This window comes from Hermetia illucens, chromosome 3, assembly GCF_905115235.1.
Source record: "Hermetia illucens chromosome 3, iHerIll2.2.curated.20191125, whole genome shotgun sequence".
Classification (NCBI taxonomy): Eukaryota; Metazoa; Arthropoda; class Insecta; order Diptera; family Stratiomyidae; genus Hermetia; species Hermetia illucens.
The window spans coordinates 57,194,562-57,216,870 of record NC_051851.1 but is presented as its reverse complement, the minus strand read 5'-3'; the positions used below and the strand labels follow the sequence as shown (position 1 = coordinate 57,216,870).

Sequence of the window (22,309 nt, the reverse complement as noted above, 5' to 3'; positions counted from 1 at the left end):
CCGCTCTGTTAATAACATTTTTTGAAATCAAGATGCAGGGCTGCAAACGGCAGATAAGACTGCAACTAAGTAAATGGATGTTACCTGGCGAAATTAAATTGAAAGCTTGAAGCAAATTAGCTCCTTGTATGCCTTGGATGATTCACATGTCAGATTACACCATTAAGAATAATAGTTGAAAACCAACTATGACAAAGTTCAAGCAAGTTCTGATACATGTATCATCGAATATCATCCAGATTAATATGAATTAAAATATACAAAACAACATATTTCGTCTTGCATTTCTTTCCGATAGTGGTAAGAAGTAATAAAGGTATCATTAAAAACCGGTATGGCGCGATTATGAATAAAGTCAGCAACAAATTGTTGGTCAGCGTAAACCATAGCAAGAAAAAGCATCTCCAAACGAAAATATTGACCAGTGGTAAGAAGCTTTTGTTCGCTTTAGATGCTGGAATATTGTATATAAATAAATAGCGCGAATTTTTCGCACATTTTGATTCTAGACGTTGTGGAGTTGAGTGCGAAAACCAACTGAGTTTAACAGAAGTGATCGAGTGCGTGGAAGCGTGAGATCCAGTCTGACATTCAACTCGATTAGTTACTAATAATATCAGTTCGTTTTTGTATCAATTTATAAGCTTAGATGCGAGTCATGAATTCATTCATTCCTATTTTACTTGGAGTGTTTGTGTGTGCTTCAGTGTCACAAGCCCGTAAGTTCACATGTTGATTTCCTCGATAAAGTTTGATCATGAAAGTGAAGAATAAATGAAACTACTAGATCATTAGAGTTCAGAATTAGATCATTTAAAGATAAATTATAAAGTGATCAAAATAATTTCACAAAGTATCTAACGTTAAATTATTATAGAAAGCGCGTGTAGAACACCGGTCCGCGAAGCTGGAAAATGTGTTCCTATAACAGAGTGCTCTCTTCACATGGATATTTTAAAGAACTCACCAAAACCTCTCCCATCAGATAGAAGGAAGTACATAATGGATAGCTACTGTGACGTTAGAAACAACGTGGTAAGTCCTTTGATATTATTTTACAATGTCAGTTTAAAGTTTAAATTTTAAAAATAGTGAATGGTCTTTCCTGAGGCATAGATTGATGGCAAACTTTATGCCTTTTTAGAATGTTGGAATGCATCTGTTTCCTAGTTTTTTTTATACTTGTTCGTATCTGGGAACTATAATGATGTTTTTTATACTCAATTGACAAGGCTTTGATTATATTTACAAATTTAAAAAGAATATTAAACCGTATATGACATTTGTTCATAGATGGATAAATCAAATTTTAAATTAAGTAAATATCCAAATGAAATATGTTGACGACTGGATTTTATGCAAATGGAAATTCTCAACGTTGAATTAATTATTACAAGGTAATTATGCAAACGAATTCGCGAAAAATTGTTGTGAATTTTCCATCGTATTCCATCCTTTATTCAATTATTTTGATAATTGATCATTCCTGTGTCTGGAAAATAATTAACGAAATCAATGAGACAGACTGATCTGTTGGCTGCCACTCTCTGAAAACCGGTCAAAGTTTCACATACTACGGTATTAATATTAGTAAATATATATATATGTACACATCTGAGGTCAGTTAATTTGCTTGAGGTTATACTTTTCTCACCTGTTCTGGTTTCATAGTCTTTGTGCAAATTAAAGTTCTGAGAGTGGTTCATTAAAAATGTTTTTTGAAAACTTGTATAAAAGATGTTGGCATTTGAATTTGAATACGAAATTGTGGATATAATCGGTTTATTATTGGAGCGCCTGTACAAGTATGTATCGGTTCCTTTCGCGAATGATTATCATATTCACATTGTAGAACATCAATAAAAAAGCAACAAATCAGTTGATGAGATTTGTTTACGTTCAAATGATTGTATTGAATTTCTCCGCATATAAAACCACACTAAGAACTACAAAGAAATTTCAATGAAGGCGTCTGAACAAAACGTGCGCTGAGAAATTGAATTGTAAATATTTACGTCTTCAGCAAACTTTTTTCTAGACGAAATTACTTCAAATAACATCAACAAGGCCCAACTGGCTTCTGAAGCTTAATTTAGAAAACATGACGCAGCTACCGGCTTTTCGCTTTTATAGCAGCAGTTTAAAGTTTCTAGCTATTTTGCTAACTAGACAGTCCATCTTAATTTAAATTAGTTATTGTCTGTTTACACTCCATAATGAAGCATCAACTATCACAGTTTCCCTTTTTTCCTTGGGCTTTTCCCTCTCCATTTGATTTTCATTGAGATTTTAATGTTTTATTATCTTCATACTTAACATTTCGTCCTTTCCGTATTATCAGCTTCGCCTTCTAATCAAAAGAATCTGATTTTCAATTCCAACCATTCTCAAATTTTATAGATAGTATAAAGGCGAGTGATCATTAGTGTAAATGCTTGTGCCTCAAGCAGTATCATTCACCGTCAATTGTCTCGGTCTAATGAGCACATCCTAAACATTAGGCCATTATACGAGTAGCTTCCGCAGGTTGACTAACGTCGATTCATTTTAGATTTGGTATATGTAAGGTGTAAGGTGTCTTTTTATTTGAAATCTGATTTTCTTCCGAATTTTTTTTATATAGAAAAAGAAAGATATCTTTGTGAAATTTTGTATATGAGTTTATTGCTATTTTAAGAATATCAAAAAAATAAATTTAGAACTTTCGAGTTTCATTGTCATCATTTTGTAAACAAAAACTAGCGGTTGACATGATTCTGCTTGTCTGGCTGATCGAAAAAAATCAAGCAAAGTGGGGTATTACTCTATACTGAACCCTATATCGCATGAGCTAGAATAAAAACTTTTAGTTTAAAAATGGCAAAATGGCTGCCGTTCTTCTGGTTTTTGGGATCGAAAAATCAAATGAAAATCGGAAAATTTACAAGCGGGCTGAAAGATTCTACTTCATGCCATAGTCAGATGTCTATACAACAGCCAGAGCCAGCCAGAGCCAGCCAGAGCCAGCCAGAGCTATCGGTCTGGTAATTAAAAAAACATGATTTTGAGAAAAAAATCAAAATTCAAAAAAATATTTACACTTAATCTGCGACATCCACGCCATATAAAATTGCTTCTATTTGCTCTTGAAAGTCCTGATACTCTTACCTTTCTACCTTTTCTACGGCAATTCTAGCCTCTTTTTTGGTACTTCTAAATTACATTTATTGGCTGCTCTTATATATAGGACATCACAACACTATGTATGATTTTTAGCAGCAAGTCCAATTGTGACGGTCACCACCTACATAATTTTTAATATGGTGTAAATCCTTTCATTGAAGATACAAGTGCCAGTGTGTATCATCATCATCATCAACGGCGCAACAACCGGTATCCGGTCTAGGACTGCCTTAATAAGGAACTCCAGATATCCCGGTTTTGCGCCGAAGTCCACCAATTCGATATCCCTAAAAGCTATCTGGCATCCTGACCTACTCCATCGCTCCATTTTAGGCAGGATCTGCCTCGTCTTCTTTTCCTACCATAGATATTGCCCTTATAGACTTTCCGGGCTGGATCATCCTCATCCATACGGATTACGTGACCCGGCCACCATAACCTATTAAGCCGGATTTTGTCCACAACCAGACAATCATGGTATCGCTCGTTATGTTGTTATGTAGACTACGGAATCGTCCATCCTCATGTAGGGGGCCAAAAATTCTTCGGAGGATTCTTCTCTCGAACGCGGCCAAGAGTTCGCAATTCTTCTTGCTAAGAACCCAAGTCTCCGAGGAATACATGAGGACTGGCAAGATCATTGTGCGTATAGCAATTTCAACTTTTGCCGGTAAATATATGTAAAAGACGCATCTTCACTCCGCCCACACATTATACAAAATTTGAAACCTGAACGATTTTTATCAGATTTGGAAAATTTTGGATCTTTATTGCATTTTTACTTTTCTTCTGCCAAACAAAAAATATTGAAACATAATATTTCCTGCAGAAAAGTAAAACCATTAAAATTGTATCAAAGAGAATTGTAAAATTGGACCAACCGAAATGTAAAAGTCATCAATTTTTTTCAACTTTAAAGCCTTTGACACACAGGAAGTTGTCTCCCCGATGCTTACCTTTTGGTCAGCTACCATCGGTTCTACCTTTCAGTACTCACTCCGGAATCCTTCTCTCGTGCACTTATTTGATGTAGTCAACCTATTGCAATTTCCGTATTTTGACTAGCATCAAGCTGGTGAGTCGTCAAATAATTCATAAGATTCATGATTGTATCTGATTCATCAGGCATCTTCTTCCTTTGCGGCTCCGGAAATCTTTCGGAGGATTTTTCTTTCGAAAATATCGATCCGCTTTTTCGAAATTTGTGTCAAGGTCTACGTCTCGCATCTATACAACACCACGGGACAAATTAATATCTTGTAAATATGTAGTTTATTGCGTTTGTGTACTTTTCTCGATCTCGTTGTGGGGAGAACTGCATAAAATGCTTTATGAACAGTAGTAATCCGCCTTTGGATTTCATGTTTTTCGTTTCCGTCCTTCGGGAGTAGGGTTCTTAGGTACACGAATTGGTCTACCTGTTCGGAATTATGCCCATCGTCATGTTCTGCATACTAGCAGCCGCCTTTCAAGTTTGGGTCATGTATTTCATTTTGGATTCATTGACCCTGGGCCCACTTCACTCGCTGCTGACTCGAACTGCTCGAACACTTCCTTCACACGAGGCATCGACCTGGCAAAAGTACCCAAATCGTCTGCGTATGGCACCAATTGCGCGGATTTTACCAGTAACGTACCTCTTGTATCAACTGAAGCCACCTTCCTGACGGCGTAGTCAAGCAGTTAAAGAGGGTACGGGCAAGACCATCCCCTTGCTTAAGTTTTGACACTATAGAAAAGCTTCTCGTTGTCAATCTTCCGGATCTGAAGCCACCTTGGTATTCACCAATGATGTTGTCTGTATACTCTCTCAGTCGTCGTTCAATTATATTCGTCAGCACTTTGTAGCACGTGCAGAGCAATGAGATTCTCTTGTAATTTTCGCAACGGAGACGATCACCCTTTTTGTACACTAGACAAATTATACTTTTGCTCCTGTCTTCAGGTATTTATTTGGTTGTCCAGATTCTGCTGATTAGTTTGTAGATTTGACTGGTGAGCTTTGTTCCCCCTTCTTTTAAGAGCTCGGCTAGGATACTATCGATTCCGGGAGCTTTATGTAATTTTAATTTAAACAAAGTTACTCCTACTTCGTACAAAGTCGGGATTGTGGACAATTGTTGTCCATTTGAGTTATCCAGAATGACAAAGGGCTGAAAATCTGCCATCGTTGAATTCAAAAGTTGTTAAAAATATGCTTCGTTTTTCTTGCTAACTGTTTCCAGGTGGACATCATTGAACCATTCGTTACGGTTCCTCCATTTTACATGTTCAAGGATGTTTTAGCTGCACTCTGGATACCTTCGCTAATTTTTCGCCACATTTCTTCACTAGTTTCCCCAGGACCAGCATGAGGTAATGCGCCGAAAAGTGCCTTGCTTGTGGACATGTAAGCCACTTTGAGCGAGTCGTCTTTTCACTTTCCCACATTGAGTTTAGGAGTCCAGCTTCTGTGGTTGTGGCTGTTTTTGGCAATTCAACAACGGCATCTCCCTCTATCCAGGAAGTGGTCCGAGTCAGAGTGAGTACCTCGTAGCGTCCTCATATGCAAAATGTTTGGGCGTGGTCGATTGAATGTCAGCCCGTCTGAAGGAAGTGGAGCTAAATTTTGCTGCTGGCGAAGTCGATGAGTTTTTGGCCATTATCGTTTGTTTCATTATGGAGACTCTGGCCTCCTATTATGCCTTTATAGAACAGTTCGTTAAAAATTTTATCTTTGACGTCCCCCAATAAAACTTTGATGTCATTAGAAGGCAACTCCTCAAAAATTTTGTCTAATCGAGTGGAGAATTCATCTTTAACGACATCATCTTTGTCCTCCGTTGGTGCATGGCAGTTCATATACCACAAATTGAGAAACTGGATCTTCTTCTTTTTCTTCAGCCTTTGTACGGTTCACAAGCGGGTGGGTTCGTGGATCTTGAATTGTATTAAGTAGATTCGTTCAATAATCAGTTTAAAATCAATTACCAGTTGCCTAACTATGTAAATATGATTTATTCTAGCGGTGTACCTGATCACGGTGTCGCCCCATGATCCTTACTATCATTTGATCGCCATCATCGTTTCTTTAGTACAGTCTAATTAGTACTAACGTGTGTTTGCTAGGAGTTTACAAAGATGTAGTTCACTTCCATTGAATTTCCAGACTAAGAATATTTGGTTTATTCCAAATTATTTGGTGTTAAATCTACCCCCGGAGCCGGTCCTCTATATAACGTACAGGAAAATTAAAGACGTACGTAAGAGCAAAGTGCCTCACAACAAAACTTTTTTCCCTTTCGCGTGTATCGTGCACCATTTATTGAAGGAAATTTATCAATCCTAGAAGATTCATTTGATTTTTTAGGCATAGTTTTGCCTTCCATATGGAATGGAACTATCTAGGAAACCTAGAGTTACAGTTTCTGAAACATTAAACATTCGTCAAGGATGAATGACGGCGGGTACAGGTAGCGAATATATTTGGTCTTACCTGGCCCACATTACAACCTAGTCTGTATAGTATCACCTTAGAAAATTAATTGAAATTGCGGTGATTTTCGTTTCTTTTTTCATATATTGGTCAGATCAGATTTCTTTTAACATATATTGGTCAGATCAGCACCGTTTTAGCTTTGGTTCTATTATCAGCACGATCACCTCTTTGCTTATTTCTGAACCTGACCCATACAGCTACCCATCCTACCTAGGGCTGCTCTCATCATCATCATCAACGGCGCAACAACCGGTATCCGGTATTAATAAGGAATTCCAGACATCCCGGTTTTGCACCGAGGTCCACCAATTCGATATCCCTAAAAGCTGTCTGGCGTCCTGACCTACGCCATCACTCCATCTTAAGCGGGGTCTGCCTCGTCTTCTTTTTCTACCATAGATATTGCCCTAATAGACTTTCCGGGTGGGATCATCCTCATCCATACGGATTAAGTGACCCGCCCACCGTAACCTATTGAGGATTATCCACAACCGGACGGTCATGGTATCGCTCATAGATTTCGTCATTGTGTAGGCTACGGAATCAGCAGCTTTCCTCTACCTTTTCCATTGAATCTTACTAAATTCAATCCCTTTGTACCCAAAGACCAATATTGCTAAGGGCATGATAAAGATTTGATACAAAACTTCTTTCAGCGCAGAACAGAAACAGCATAGGAAGGTAATCGCAATTGCTTACATTAATACATATATTGATAAAAATATAGCTGATTCATTGGAATAACTCCCACGCAAATGATACGGGGCCATTTCCATTTCTCACCTAATATATGGTGTGCTATGTTAAAATTAGTCATATGCTTATGCTCATGTTTCGAATATAGCAAATGGTCCTTGTTGCTGTATGTACATATATGTGCTGGGAAGGAAGTGCGTTATTTAGATTACTTGCATAGTAACAGAGTTGTTTCTACTTTGAATATTTCCCCTAAAAAAACATATATAAGTATATTAAAAGAATTTTGATATGATGCTTGATTATTTATTTGGCTGTTTAACTACTTCATTTAAAAGTTCAGCAATTGAATCATCCACATAGAGCCGTATCAACTTTTTACACCAAACTTCCCAGTGCACGCTCAGAACGCGGCTCTCTTATCTAGCTTCTTGCATCAAAACTAACTTAATTCGTTCAAAAACACACATATGACATATATATCTATTAGTACTACCGTAAGTTTGGGCTTTCATGAGATAATAAGAATATCGAGTAAAACACCGAGCGGAAATCAGTCTTTATCAAGAACTATTTTAAACTGTTATATCTTTAGACTGAAAAGAACGTTGGTATAGTATCTCACTGATAGTGATACTCAAAGCGAATCCGATTGTTTGTAAAGCTTGGTAATCTTCAAGAACAACTTTATTTGTTCTAGAAGCAATTACTCGTAGATTAAATGCTGGTTACTGTAATCGACTTAAAAGTCGGATAAATCTCAAACTATATACCCTTTGTTACGGTAATTTATTGAGTTGCTCATAACTTTTTTCCTCTGTGCAGGTGTAGCAGAACTATTTTCAGCTTACCTTTCCTAAAACCAGAAAATCTCCAATTGCCGCATCAGCAGAAGTTTCGCTCCAACTGAAGAAAGAAAGAGGTACAATTAATATTTACTGAGAAGAGTGTTGATAATCCACAAAGCAATTAATCCTGTTTTTTGTAATCAATACGCTTGGTATGAGGGGTAAATAATAGGGACACTTATATAATTGCCGTCCCATTTCGCCTGTTCCAAAATCTTGGAAAGTTATGTCAGCTCCCTTTGGCCACCTCATAGTGAAAGAACAACACGACTTTATTAAGCATAGGTCCACTATCACCAACCTACGCGACTTCACTAACATTGTCGCCAAATGTCTGAATTCAGGGTAGGAAGTGCACACTGTGACTTCGATACTGGAAATCACAAGACATTCCACTTGTTACATGACTTGCCTCTTTTGATGGCTGCACATCCCTTTCCTTCTCTCCTCTTCTGGCGTCCCACAGGGATCTATTCAGAGCTTTTAATTATTTTTATTTTCTATCAACGACATTCTTCCTCCCCTCCTTACTTATTCCTGCACTGCCAATGGTTTAGCCCTAAATGTCATAAAGTGTCATCCTATGTGCTACTCGCTTAAACCCTCACCCACTCCCACTCCCACTCCCATTCCTTATCATAACAGAACTCCGCTCAAGATAATAAGCTCCGTTCGACACAACAGCTTGGTCCTTTCAACTTCTCCTCTTTAAGTACTTTGAGTATTGATTGAAGTTCTTGCTTTCTCTCGCAATAAGTAACTGGAGTTTACTCTGCTCATTGTTCGTTAATAATAAATAAATTGATACCCTGGTAATCAACGCTATGCTCCGTTCGCGTTAAAGAGTTAACCAAAGTTGCTCCAGATGATCTTATTTATATGAATGTCAAATATGAAGCATTAATTTTAACATTTCCAGTGTTTTTATGTAAAATTGGATGCTTAATGTAATGTCCGTAAAACCAGTATTTACCAGAAATTTTCGCAGTATATTCAAAGTAAAAGGGTGACAATCGTTTTAATCGAAAAAATATATGTATGTATGTATTAAAGATACGTTAAACACTGGTTTCGATAAAAGTTTTAGGGTTTTGTTCGTTTTTTGGATCTCTCATTAATATTTGGTCTGTGGCCGTCATTACCCATGTAGGTCTTCACAGACTCACACGAAGTCCAATCATTCAAGTCCGCTTTTTGAAGGAAGGATTGGTGCAGCGCTTTGTTAGTGATAATTAGATTGCCAATTAGGCGGGATCTCACCCCCTGTCGTCTTGATGCTGTGGCAGAATTTATTGTTAGCTTTGCTCCCGGAAAGGGAGTTTAATTTGAGAGAAGAATTGTCTCTTCTAAATTGGACAATAGGTGGTAATGTCACTTGGCAGAATATGTGAGTGGTTGGCGTGATGTGCGCCATAAGTGATGTTCTACAAATTTAGGTTGTAGTGCAGAGCCTTTGATAATTCAACGTAGTCACGAATACATAGTTATTTCGGTAGGTCGCTTCGAGTCCTCTGACAATAGTGGCGAAGGCATTTTCTCGGTATAATTGAATTACAGAGTTTGGTGTATCTTAGCTAAATTGTTAAGGATCAGAGAAAGCTAACGTTTTTGTATCCTAATCCTGTATAAGTGCGGTCATGTGTTACTTTAGGGTACCGATGTCCCTCTTTTGTACGTAATGGAAGGTAAGGCTTTTTGAAATCAAGCCCTATGTCGTGTTATTCGATAATCTTCTTCTTACTTGCGGATAGTATTCCATAATATTTGGGATTGCCCACCAAATATTGATAAATTTTAAAAATCCATTGAAAATTTTCTTTCACGATTTAAAGTCAAAAGCATATCCGGAGAGCTGTCTTAAGCTTTTCACGACATCGTCTTCCTCACTTTTACCGAATGCGAGGTTCCAAATAGAGTAATATAACGGAATAATTCACGCATTTGAACATTTGATACGTTCGTTACGACATCAATAATTACGTTATCGAGTTCATTGGTACCGGGTTGTACAGTGAGGGTCTCATTACTTGTACTAGAAGGACATAATTCTAAGATTTGGAATGGAATTGGATTCTTTGCGGGCCTCAACACCTCCTTTAGAGAATTATTTTAGTTGTTGACAAAAAAGCAAAATTTCTAATGTAATTGGGCGCAAATTACGACTTCCGAAAATAAATGAAGTGTGCATTTGCTAACACACTAAAATGTAAATTAAATTAATTTTGAGTTTAATTTTTAAGGAACAAAAGCCAAACGTCTTAAACTAATAATACAATTATTGGCATCGCTTTCATGTGCGGATTTGTTGATGGTATCGTCAGAACTGAAGGCTTTGACTTTGAAAAACTAAGGGATCTGTCGGATGCAATAATCGACTAACTGATAATTTTACATAGTTTGAATAATTGCAATTACATCTTTAACCTAATTGTGCAACGGAAGAAATGGGACAATGGTCATTGACCAATGATTAAGCGGATTACTTGAACATAACTTGTATCGTACATAGCAGATAACTAATCTCACGTCCTTTAATTTACGCGAGTACCGATTAATTTTTTATTTCTATTTGGCTTGATCAGTATTCTGCATATTACGCCACAATGATGAATACTTGCATATACATGGTTGCCATTTATCCCTTGGTGGGGTATAGCGTATCAACCAGCAATGTAATTGTAGCCTCTCCTTAATGTGTGACCTATCCACTGACAGTTCCGCCTTTCGGTTAAAGTAACAGGTATTGACAAGCCTTCGAGTGACAGTGGGGGTCACTTTCCATAAGCTACTCCCATATAGAAAGACATGAAGAACACTCGTACAGGACAGTCTCAACTTGGTCTTGGTGTTGAGATAACTACATTTACAGACTTTAGACAGGGAAAGGGGATCTAGAGCTGTTAACACGTCAAACAACATCCAGTTCAGTCCCACCGGCGGTGGAAATCACATTTCCTGGATAAACGAATTGATCAACGCCTTCGATGCTCTGCCACTAATGCAGATAGGGAAAGCATGACGACCCGTCAGACTGAGAACCTTAGTTTTGTTGATGTTCAATTGGTCTTCAATTTAACTCTACCTGCCTCCCTTTCCATCTCCAGAATCATTCGGCTAAGGCTCATGACAAATTGAGAGAGTAAACAGATGGAATGAACGCAGTCAAGGTGTTTAAGGAAAAATGTCCTGGTCTGTTTGATTCGTCCACATCCTCCGGACAAGGCAGCATGAAGAACATCTCCGACAACAAGAAGAAATAATATCGAGGACAAGATGGAATCTTGGTGGACTACGCTTTGGTTCTCAAATACCACTAAGATTTTACCTCGAGGCAGTACGTCATATTTTCCGCCATGATATATTGGTCTGATAATTGCTATTAATTTTCCGGAATGCCATCCTCCGTAAAGAACGCCAGATACACTCTCTGTTCAGGCTATTGAAAACTTTTCCAAAGTCTATGAAAAGCAGGTAGAGCGAATATTTATATTCCGCATACTGTTCCAAACTGATCCGTAGGATGTTGATGTGGTCAGTGCAGGAGAATCCGAAGCGAAAACCAGCCTGCTCTCTGTCAATTAAGCTCATGAGATGTTCTTTGATGCGTTCCAAGATAGTTTTAGCTATTATCTTTGAAATGGCAGGGCGCATGCAAATACCTCTCAAATTGTCACACTCTAAACGGGTATCCTTCTTTAGAATCTTAATGGTTATCCCCTTCTTCTGCTTTCTGGGGAAGGCCTTGGATTTCCAAGATTTCCGTACGAGCACAAGTAGCAGATTTGCAGTAACTGCAGGAATAATTCTGCGGGGAGGCCGTCAATTCTAGCTGCCTTACTTCGTTTGATTCATTGTTGGCCGAAATTTTCTTACTTGAAAAAATTGACCTTCAGAGAGTTGTGTGCCGTAGAATTTCTTTCGTCGCCTCCTACTGTATTATGAGACAATATTTTAGCGCTACAGTACTAAAGTTGACCATTTGTTTGTAGAGGTGATCGTAAGAAAGAATTTCAAAAGACATCTCCACATATTTGACAGTAAAAAAAATGATGCTAGATGTGTACTTTATAGCCTTGCTAAATTGATATTGATTGCAATTAATTCGAACTTGGAAGCAAGGACGTTTACTGACCATTTACGTTTACTGGGGGCTTAAACTAAAACTACTACAGATTCATCATTGCGTTTATGGCATGACCAGTTGTTTCCAAGTAAATCGCGTGCAGTAAAAGATAAGCATCAAAACAGATGTTAATTCGAGTATTTTTCCCACAAATAGAAGAAAACATAGAAAACAACATTGTCATAAAAAAATAAGTTTATTTACATATTTGTGTATTATGCAATAATAATATTAATTATATATTCAAAACTTCATCACTTCAATTTTCCCTCCCATGATATGTAATTAGAATAGATAAACATAGGAAAAAATATTGTCACTGGAAAAGTGGGAAAATAGTGAAAGTTTATATTTTTTATTTGCATAATGAACATCAGAACATCCGAGTGTATTCCCACACTACACATCCTATATATGTACATCACAATGATTATAGACATTCATGAAAACAATAAAAAACAAGTAATTATTATAAATTATAGCTTGGATAACTCAAACCTTGATATAGGTAATAATTTTAATTTATTTGAGATTTCCCGATTTGCTGGAATGCATATTTACAGTATTCGCCAAAAAACTAAAAAATTTTACGGTAAAATTAAAATTTAATTAATAGTTTATTGTTATTAGAAGTTATTTTCAATCCTAAAAACGAATATGAAAGAATATGAGAACGAATAAGATATGCTTATATTAAATTTCAGTATAGGAATCTTTGAGGGTTTAATCATTCCAGGCAATTAAAAAATTTTTTTCTTCTTTTGAATTTTGCCACTATCATTGAGTCACTCAACATTTTCATTGTCAATTTGTTGATGAAGGTTCACGTTTTTTTCTAATATATGACAAGGGCCTTGCAGCTAGTTACAACCGGTATGCTTACCCATAATTGGAAATTTAAATTTTTTTTTTGGACAAGACTGTATATATCTGAGATTAGTTTACTCGAAATTAGTAACTTAACAGAAACAAAGTCTGATAAAAATTCCAAACGTATTTACCCACTCTTAACATGGATACATCAATTTAATATATTCCATGGGAAACCAACTGAATTAATGGAAATGCATAGTTTCTATTTAACGCTGTGTTTACTGAAGCTTTCGAACGATATATAGTTATCTTTTGAAAATACATGACCAGATTTTATTTACTGTGTTTTCACACGTGCTGATACTACTATTTCATTGATGCTAATATCGTGAGAAGTAGTAAAAATTAGACAAAATTCAAATTTGTTTTTCTTAGTTATTTTATTACATACGACAATGAAACTTTTTGCTAATTACTATTTTAACCTTCAAGAGTAGAAAAAAAATTATTTTGCTTTTTTATCGTTCTTCAAAAAATTATAGGGGGCACTGGAATTTAAGCTCTCCAAAAATGGCACATCCAAACCAAAAAAAATAAAGAGCTTTTTCTAAAAAATCAATAAAATATAAAAAATTGTTCTAAAACTTGTTATCTGGAGTGTTTTATCCCAAACAACTTTTGAGTGAATCATCACTGGCCAATTTTTCAAAAACAGGTTAAATATGGTCCTAGCATACCTCTAGACTAAGAGCTAAGAGTGTAGTCCTTTCTTCTCTTACAGCTATTAAAACCACTACTTTGTGTTACAGTTCACGTATTGCATACCTTGGTTGCTGGCACCTGCACAAAGTCAAAGATGCGCGCGCACTAAAACTACTGTAACTTTCATATTTTTTTATTCCTTTATAAAAGGCCTCGCTGTCCAATGTTACCCAGTGCTCAACAATATAATCTATTTGATATGGAAATAGAAAATAGATACCCGAAATTCTATAGATCTTACTAAGTTTGAACTATTGTACTCCCTACGCGCTGGTTACCACACAGGAGAACCATATAATGTGTATGTCCATAGAATTATTTTCGAACAAAGGCACCATTTTTCCCCCATCAATTTTTGAAAGCGTGGGAAAGACTATGCTGAAAGTCAGACCAGAACACTTTACATTCTGGCACGTTTACACAACTTTAGAAAACTCTTTACACATCCTAGTCATATTCTAGAGATTAGACACATTGTCATTTCTCGACCGTCCTTTTTCTATGACTTTTTAGATTTGCTCAGGTGTTGGCGAATTGATATGTTATTATGACGTCATATACGTTTTAGAATACATGAAATTCACACAAAATGTAAAAGTTTCACTTTTTATAACCTTGTTAATAATAGTTGGATTTCCTTCAAACTTTCCAGAGTTATGGCTTATGTGATCCCCTATACCACTTTTCAAATATGGGATCAGTTTCGAAATCCCGATTTGAAAAAAGGCAATTGCCATTCCGAACTACGTAGTAACCACTACCATTAATTTTATAAGGTACAAGCTTCTGTTGAGTGAATGTAATTGATTTTATTCAATTTAATTTAAGATAATTAAAGCTGAGCTTAACTGAGTTCGTGCAGACCATCAAGCAAAAAAAGATTTTCTCTTTTACTGGAATGTTACCTTACATCGCAATCATAACTAATTGTTAATATTTGTCTTTCCAGTATATTGTATGCTGCGCCGCAAGGCACAGAATATCAAATGGTGGTGGTGGAACTACAACATCAGTTATAATGGACCCAGACGATGGCAGTACCGATTATAGCCGACATCCCTCTGCACGCCTATTATCAGAATCGAATTGTGGAAAAATTCCAGATGATAGAATATCCTTCGGCAATGATACAGCTTTAGCGGAGTTTCCCTGGGTTGTTCAACTGCAATATGATACATCCGAAGGATTGCAGGCTCGCTGCGGTGGAACACTCATAAGCAAAAGATACGTTTTAACTGCAGCGCATTGTGTTACTAGGATCAGAGATCCAGTGTAAGTAACCTCTTCGTATTTATTTTCATTTACGGTGTATACACCAATGGCCATACTACAGAGCATTAATATTTTATGAAAGGGAACGATATAATGAGTCAGCCCATGAAAAATTTGAAAAAAAACGAGCGATGTGATCTGCCAGAGTCGACTTTTCTTATCGACGAAGGCTTACTTCTCTAGAAATTGACAACTGATCCCTGCAGTTTCGGCAGGAGGATTCTTCCCAGGCAAGAGTTCGCAATTTTTCTTGGGTTCTTAGCAAGAATAATTGCGAACTCTTAACCTCATTATATTAGATATCACTTGCCTCACTTTCGATGCCTGTAAACTTTGCAGCCTAGAAAGTCAAAAACAACCGAAACTGCACGAAATAAAAACGAATTCTAGCATTGAAGAAGACGGCATTTGATCGTCAAAATATGTTTAATTTTAATGGAAATAATAGTATTTCTGAAGAAATTCTTGTCCACCAAATTCAATTTCTATTTAACAATATATGGTTTTGCAATTTTAGCGAAACCTCTTATAGATTTTAAAGGGCTTTCTTACCAGTTTTGACGTTTAAGCTAACTACATTGAAATAAAGTATTTTTTATCCCCAGGGTCTATTAAAAGTGTGAGGACCTGACTATCTCTAGCGATGCACTCTAGATATGGCAGTGATTTACTCTAAAGAGGCGGTTTATTATAAAACTTTGGCAGCTGTCATTGTTATAATTGAAATTGCATTCGGGTTGATAGAAAGATGTTTCTTCGAAATACTCTTCCTTTGCCAGATTACAAACTTTGACAGGGCTCTTGGGTGCAGGCTCTTGCTTTGGTTTTTCCAAACTCAGGTTATATGCATATTTTTCAGATAAATTTCAGACTTATTAATCACATAGATATAATCGACCTGGGCAGTGGATTATAAAATGATTGTTATTGATCCCCGTTTGAATATTATATATTCGTCTTTCGTCTGCCTGCCTTTTCAAGGGCCGCTTCAACGTCAACTTCAGTTATATCAGGCATGGTCATTTCGGGAAGAACTTCGCATGAACCCATAAGGCGTGGAAGCCACGATGCGTCTAAATTGCAATGCCTAAGTTCGCTCCAACCACTTCTTACGAAGTTTTCTGCTTGATCCAGATCGAGATTACTTTCCCGACCTGAGCTAGCCAGATTTTTGTAAGATCCTCTTTGGTTGAAGAAGGTGTTGTCTGCTCTTCTCTGAAGGCTTTTTTAATACCTACTTATACGATTAAAGCATACCGCAAATTTCTGCTTCAGTACCTCAAGTATTTCAGTGATTGATGTATTATCGGTAGTTTCCAATGATATTCGGTATACGCCTATGCACTTTTGATAATAGATGTCCCACATGTGCTTGTGTAAACTGACTAATCTCCCTTCTCAACTTTTCGACTCTTTTGTTGAATCGAAATACCCAGAATGTTAAAATTCTTCTGCGTTTATCTCTATTATTCACTCCAAGATAGTGATTGTGGAGACAAATGACCTTAGCACCCGCAATGTAGATCAAGCTGTGAACCTCTGTTGCAGTAAACTCATTAGCCAAATGATTAGCATAAATTTTATTAATATCAGCAATCATATTATTAGTTGCCGAGGTAAACTTTAATTTTGGAATATTTTAACCTAGCGCCTGGAAGAATCTCATCATATTCTGTGAGTGAGACCAGGACTGTGACCAAGGCCACATTATAGATTGGGTCGGCATTCCCAGTTATTAACCTTCTCCTGATTGCTACAGTATCTTATAGGTGGAGCATTCGTCAAAGGATAGTCTAGGTCCCAGGGCGAAACGTGGATTGGTACCCACGATGGAGCATAAAACCTGGGAAATGCCTGCTGAACCAACACCAACAGCTCTACTACCAAACCCTATCTCCACCTCCACATGGTGACCGCTGGGAGCTCTTTCTTAACGAAAAGCTGCAGACAGAGAAGGATGAAGGCGAGTCTCCCGCGCCTAAAAACGGGAAAAATTGTACCAACTGGTCCTCCAGGTTGGGGATTGGGTAGGGCTGACAACCTTACACGGAAAACAACTTGTTACGAAGCCACAACAGGAGCCTCGGACAGGACGGACTTTAAAATGACGGACCCGGCAACGACAACGGATCAACGATTTGCGCATTTTCTCATGGAACGTGCGCTCCCTGTACAGAGATGAAGCTGATGAGTAGCTAGCCGATACCCTGTCCCAATATAGGGCTGATATAACAGCGTTACAAGAGATGCGATGGACAGGGACCGGTTTCCTGGAGAAGAGCCACTACACCATATATTATAGCGGTCATCCAGTAAACCATGTGCTCGGAGTAGGTTTCTTAGTCAGCCAAAAAATGAAACCTGCTGTTATCGGCTTTGTAAACATAAGCGAACGGCTGTGCACTCTGCGCTTGCGAGGCAAATTTAGAAATATAAGCCTCATAAACGTTCACGCCCCTACAGAAGAGACTGCAGAGTCAGAGAAGGATACCTTCTGCGAGGCAGTAGAACGAACCCTCGAAGCCTGTCCCAGATATGATATCAAAATCATACTTGGAGATTTTAACAGCCAAGTAGGGAAGGAGCCCGTATTCAGGCGATACGTTGGCTCCCATAGCTTCCACGAAAAAACAAATGATAACGGACTGCGGACTATTCAATTAGCAGGGTCACACGAAATGGTTGTTGGAAGTACCTGGTTTGCGCGGAAAGCGGTCCACAAACATACGTGGGCCTCTCCAGACGGGACCACTTTCAACCAAATTGACCACGTGTTGATCGAACGCCGCCACCTCTCAGTCTTGATGAATGTCAGAACATATAGGGGGGTCAATATAGACTCGGATCACTATCTCGTTGGCATGGTGCTCTGAGCTTGAATAAAAACACCAACCAGAATCCCCTCTAACAATCAGGTGAGACTTAACATTGAAACCATCCACAACACAGCCCTCCGCAACACCTATAAGAGGGAAATGGATGCCGCAATAACCATAGTCAACAGAGATCCTGGCGATGGAGCATCAACAAATGATCTTCACAATCACCTGAAGAACGTTATCATGGATACGGCCACAAACATACTTGGCCCCAGTCCCAAAAAGAGTCGGAACGGCTGGTTTGACGATGAATGTAAGCTAGCAACGGAACGGAAGAATGCTGCATACCGAGTAATGTTGCATTCTCAAAGAACGCGGGCACGCGCAGAGACTTATCACGAACTCCGTCGAGCGGAGAAGCGACTTCACAGACGGAAAAAGGAAGCCTGGGAGATCCAACAAGTCTGTGAACTAGAAAAGTACAGGGAGCAACCGCACCAGGCGCGCAAGTTTTACCAACAAGTCAGCAGAATGAAGTCTTATACACCTCGATGCTCATCCTGCCGAGACAAAGAGGGAAATCTGATTTCCGACTGAATGGGCATATTAGAGCGATGGGTTGAGTGCTTTGATGAGCTACTGAACAACCAGAACATCGGCGGAGGTCCCGCCAACTGAAGACGGCGGACAAATACTGCCACCACCAAGTTTAGGAGAAACAGTCCGTGCAGTTCATCGGCTAAAAAATCATAAGTCGCCAGGAGCCGATGGAATTACAGCCGAATTGGTTAAATATAGAGGCGACCAGTTACACCAAGTGGTTCATCAACTTGTGTTCAAGGTATGAGACAGCGAATCAATGCCAGGCGATTGGCAAAGAGGCATTATCTGTCTCATACATAAAAAGGGAGATATCACACAGTGCAGCAATTATAGAGGTATTACGTTGCTGAGTACCATCTATAAGATATTCCCACTATCTTGCTAGGCCGGATAGCCCCATAGGCCCAGAACATCATTGGCCCATACCAAAGAAGCTTCACTCCAGGCAAATCAGCAACAGATCAGATTTTCTCTGTGGCAAGCGATGGAAAAACTGTTGGAATATGGACAACAGTTGCACCATCTGTTCATCGATTTTAAAGCCGCCTATGATAGCATAGCCAGGGTAAAACTGTACCCGGCCATGAGAGAATTCGGTATCCCGACGAAATTAACAAGACTGACTAGGCTGACCCTGACCAATGTGCGAGGCCAGATAAAAGTAGCAGGATGACTCTCAAGACGCGAGATCTTGGGCTGCACATCAATGAAGGCAAGACAAAATATGATATATGGTGGCAACGTCAGAACCGAAGACGAATCAACCAACAACATCAAACCGCACTGGTCAAACACAAATACGAAGAAGAATAAGGATAGGAGAATACAACTTTGAGACCGTTGACAATTTCTCCTATCTAGGGTCGAAAATCACAACCGATAACAACTACGATGATGAAATCCGCGCACGGTTGTTGTCAGCCAACAGAGCCTATTTCAGCTTACAAAGACTGTTCCGCTCGAAATGTCTCACCATAGGGTCAAAGCTCTTACTGTACAAGACAATGATCTTGCCAGTCCTCATGTATTCCTCGGAAACTTGGGTTCTTATCAAGAAAAATTGCGAACTCATGGCCGCGTTCGAGAGAAGAATCCTCCGAAGAATTTTTGGCCCCCTACATGAGGATGGACGATTCCGTAGACTACATAACAACGAAATCTATGAGCGATACCATGACCGACCCGTTGTGGATAAAATCCGTCTCAATAGGTTACGGTGGGCGGGTCACTTAATCCGTATGGATGAGGATGATACCACCCGGAAAGTCTATAAGGGCAATATCTATGATAGAAAAAGAAAACGAGACATACCCTGCCTAAGATGGAGTGATGGCGTAGGTCAGGACGCCAGACAGCTTTCAGTGATATCGAATTGGTGGACCTCGGCGCAAAACCGGGATGTCTGGAGTTCCTTATTAAGGCAGGCCTAGACCGGATACCAGTTGTTGCGCCGTTGATGATGATGATTCGTATTACTCCTTTGATCAGTCCGGTAAATTTACGTCCCATGGTTACCTCCAAAGGTAGGGAAGATATTTCGGGGGAATTATCCGACAGTCGCGACGATTCCTTCAGCCTAGATTATGATTTTTGTTTTTTTTTTTGTAAAAGAGGTTTACTCCCCGAGAAAAGAGGAATAGGTTTATGAAAAGAAACACAAATGGAAACGTTCTACTTGCTCGCGGCGATATTCGTAGCTGACCTGTTGGGTCTTGTCATTCTCTGCAACTTTTGTAACTCAGGTTGAGATGAATCTGGTATGCTTGGTTAATACTATATATATGTACATATATTTTCGTTCTACGATACTTGCAAAATATACAGTAGCCTCAGTTAGTTATACTCGTATGGAGTTTTGATCCTAAATGTTAAAAAATAGCATTGTATGCAATTACAGACTATTCGATCCATTTTAGTCATATGGGAGTAACACTCCTTTTATTCACAAAACGTTAAAAAACCAATCGAGAGGGCGCGAACCTCACACTCTAATGAATTAAATAATGTAAGCTTGATACTTTAATATATTAATGCTGTACTATTATTGTTATTTGCAGGGTCTCGGTGCGGCTGGGAGAACACGATACTAGCAAAGATCCAGATTGCGATGAAATTGAATGCATGCCACCAGTTCAGGATATCCCTATCGAAGAAATAAAATTCCACCCCCAATTCAACCAGCCCCGCTTTAGTAACGACATTGCAGTTCTCCGCCTGCGCTATGATGCTGATCTAACAAGAGGTAGCAAACATTTAATTCCACAATTTCTCAGCGAACCTTCACCGCTAATATTTGCACATTATTTTTATTATACGTTGTATGCATTTTAAAAGCTAGTAGACCAGGTCTTAACTAGCTTTCTTGAGATGATTCATATCTGCTTTGTGATCTTGGCCATGAAAGTAACACACGGTGAATACCCGCTTCGGAATAACATCGCATGGCTTTGTGTTATTATTAGTTACAAAGTGTTGAACTCGAACGGGGATTTTTTCTCCAATTATCATTTAGATTATTTTGGGTATAATTAAATTGGTTGCACGTCTTTCAAAGGTGACCTGACCCGTTGTCGGAAGTTTTTCGATAACTTTGAAAATATGATGTTAATATATTGAAATGAAAACTTTATATACAATATGTGCAGAAAATGTTCTAGACTATATTGATTTTTAATTTATTATTTTTATTTTCAGATAGTATTCATCCAATCTGTCTTCCAATTACAAAAGATCTACAGAATACCCCTCTCAATCGCGTGGTGATAGCTGGTTGGGGGTTAACAGAAGAGAGTAAGTGATTGATTTTCTTTATATTTTTCACAATCGATACTAACTACTAATGGTTTTCAATTTGCAGGAAAGGCGGCAGTCATCATGCAAAAAGCAACCATCGCCATTGTTCCAAACGAAGATTGCCAAATGCTATATAAAAGGACTACACAAATTACAGGAGCTCAGTTATGTGCTGGTGGTGAAAAAGGAGTGGACAGCTGCAAAGGAGATTCAGGCGGTCCATTGTTTTTCACAGGTTCTGTAAAAGGAATCAGATATGTTCAATATGGAGTGGTATCGGCTGGTATTGGTGAATGTGGGGACATAGAATCAATTCCTGGGGTCTACGCTCGTGTTTCGTTTTACATGAAATGGATATTAGATCAAATGAGACCCTAACTCACACACGCATTGATTGCCTTCATCCTTGCCATACCCTTCTGCGCCACATTTTAGTATTTACATATATTTAAAATATATTACATAATAAATAATAATAAAATATACACACATAGAAATATACTTTAAATAAATAAACATGTATTTATTTTATTTGGTTAAGTATTAAATATTTTTATATAGCTTGTTTTGCTACCGAAAAATTGTACGAATGCATAGTCATGTAATAAAAATGTTGACTGTTTTTTTTATAAAAATCGTTAATCGTCATTTTTTAGAAAAAAATTTTCGTAAAAATTTATTTGGGTTCTAAGTTAATTTTTATTATAAAAAAAATTCTTCACTATTGCTCTTGTGAGAAGTTATCTTAAAAAGGTCAAAATTTAGAAATTATCTTAAAGAACTTAAATTCGATATCATTTGTATCATGTTCGATGGATCAGCGTATTAACATAAAGTACTTCATAACACAATTCAAGCACTTGAATAATCGTCGGTTCCACTTCACCATCTGCCTTTAGACTTTTAGGATGTCATATAACAATTAATGCTGATCAATCAA

General features: G+C 38.0%; 1 protein-coding gene across 1 annotated transcript; it reads left to right on the top strand.

Annotated features, from left to right (window-relative positions):
- The first annotated feature begins 486 nt into the window (after nt 1–486).
- Nucleotides 487–22,309, top strand: LOC119652283 (melanization protease 1-like). The gene is made up of 6 exons (XM_038056276.1): nt 487–719; nt 878–1,035; nt 14,832–15,154; nt 20,634–20,818; nt 21,271–21,366; nt 21,434–22,309. The coding sequence occupies exons 1-6, from the start codon at nt 650–652 to the stop codon at nt 21,745–21,747; spliced, it is 1,146 nt and encodes a 381-aa protein (XP_037912204.1). The 5' UTR covers nt 487–649; the 3' UTR covers nt 21,748–22,309.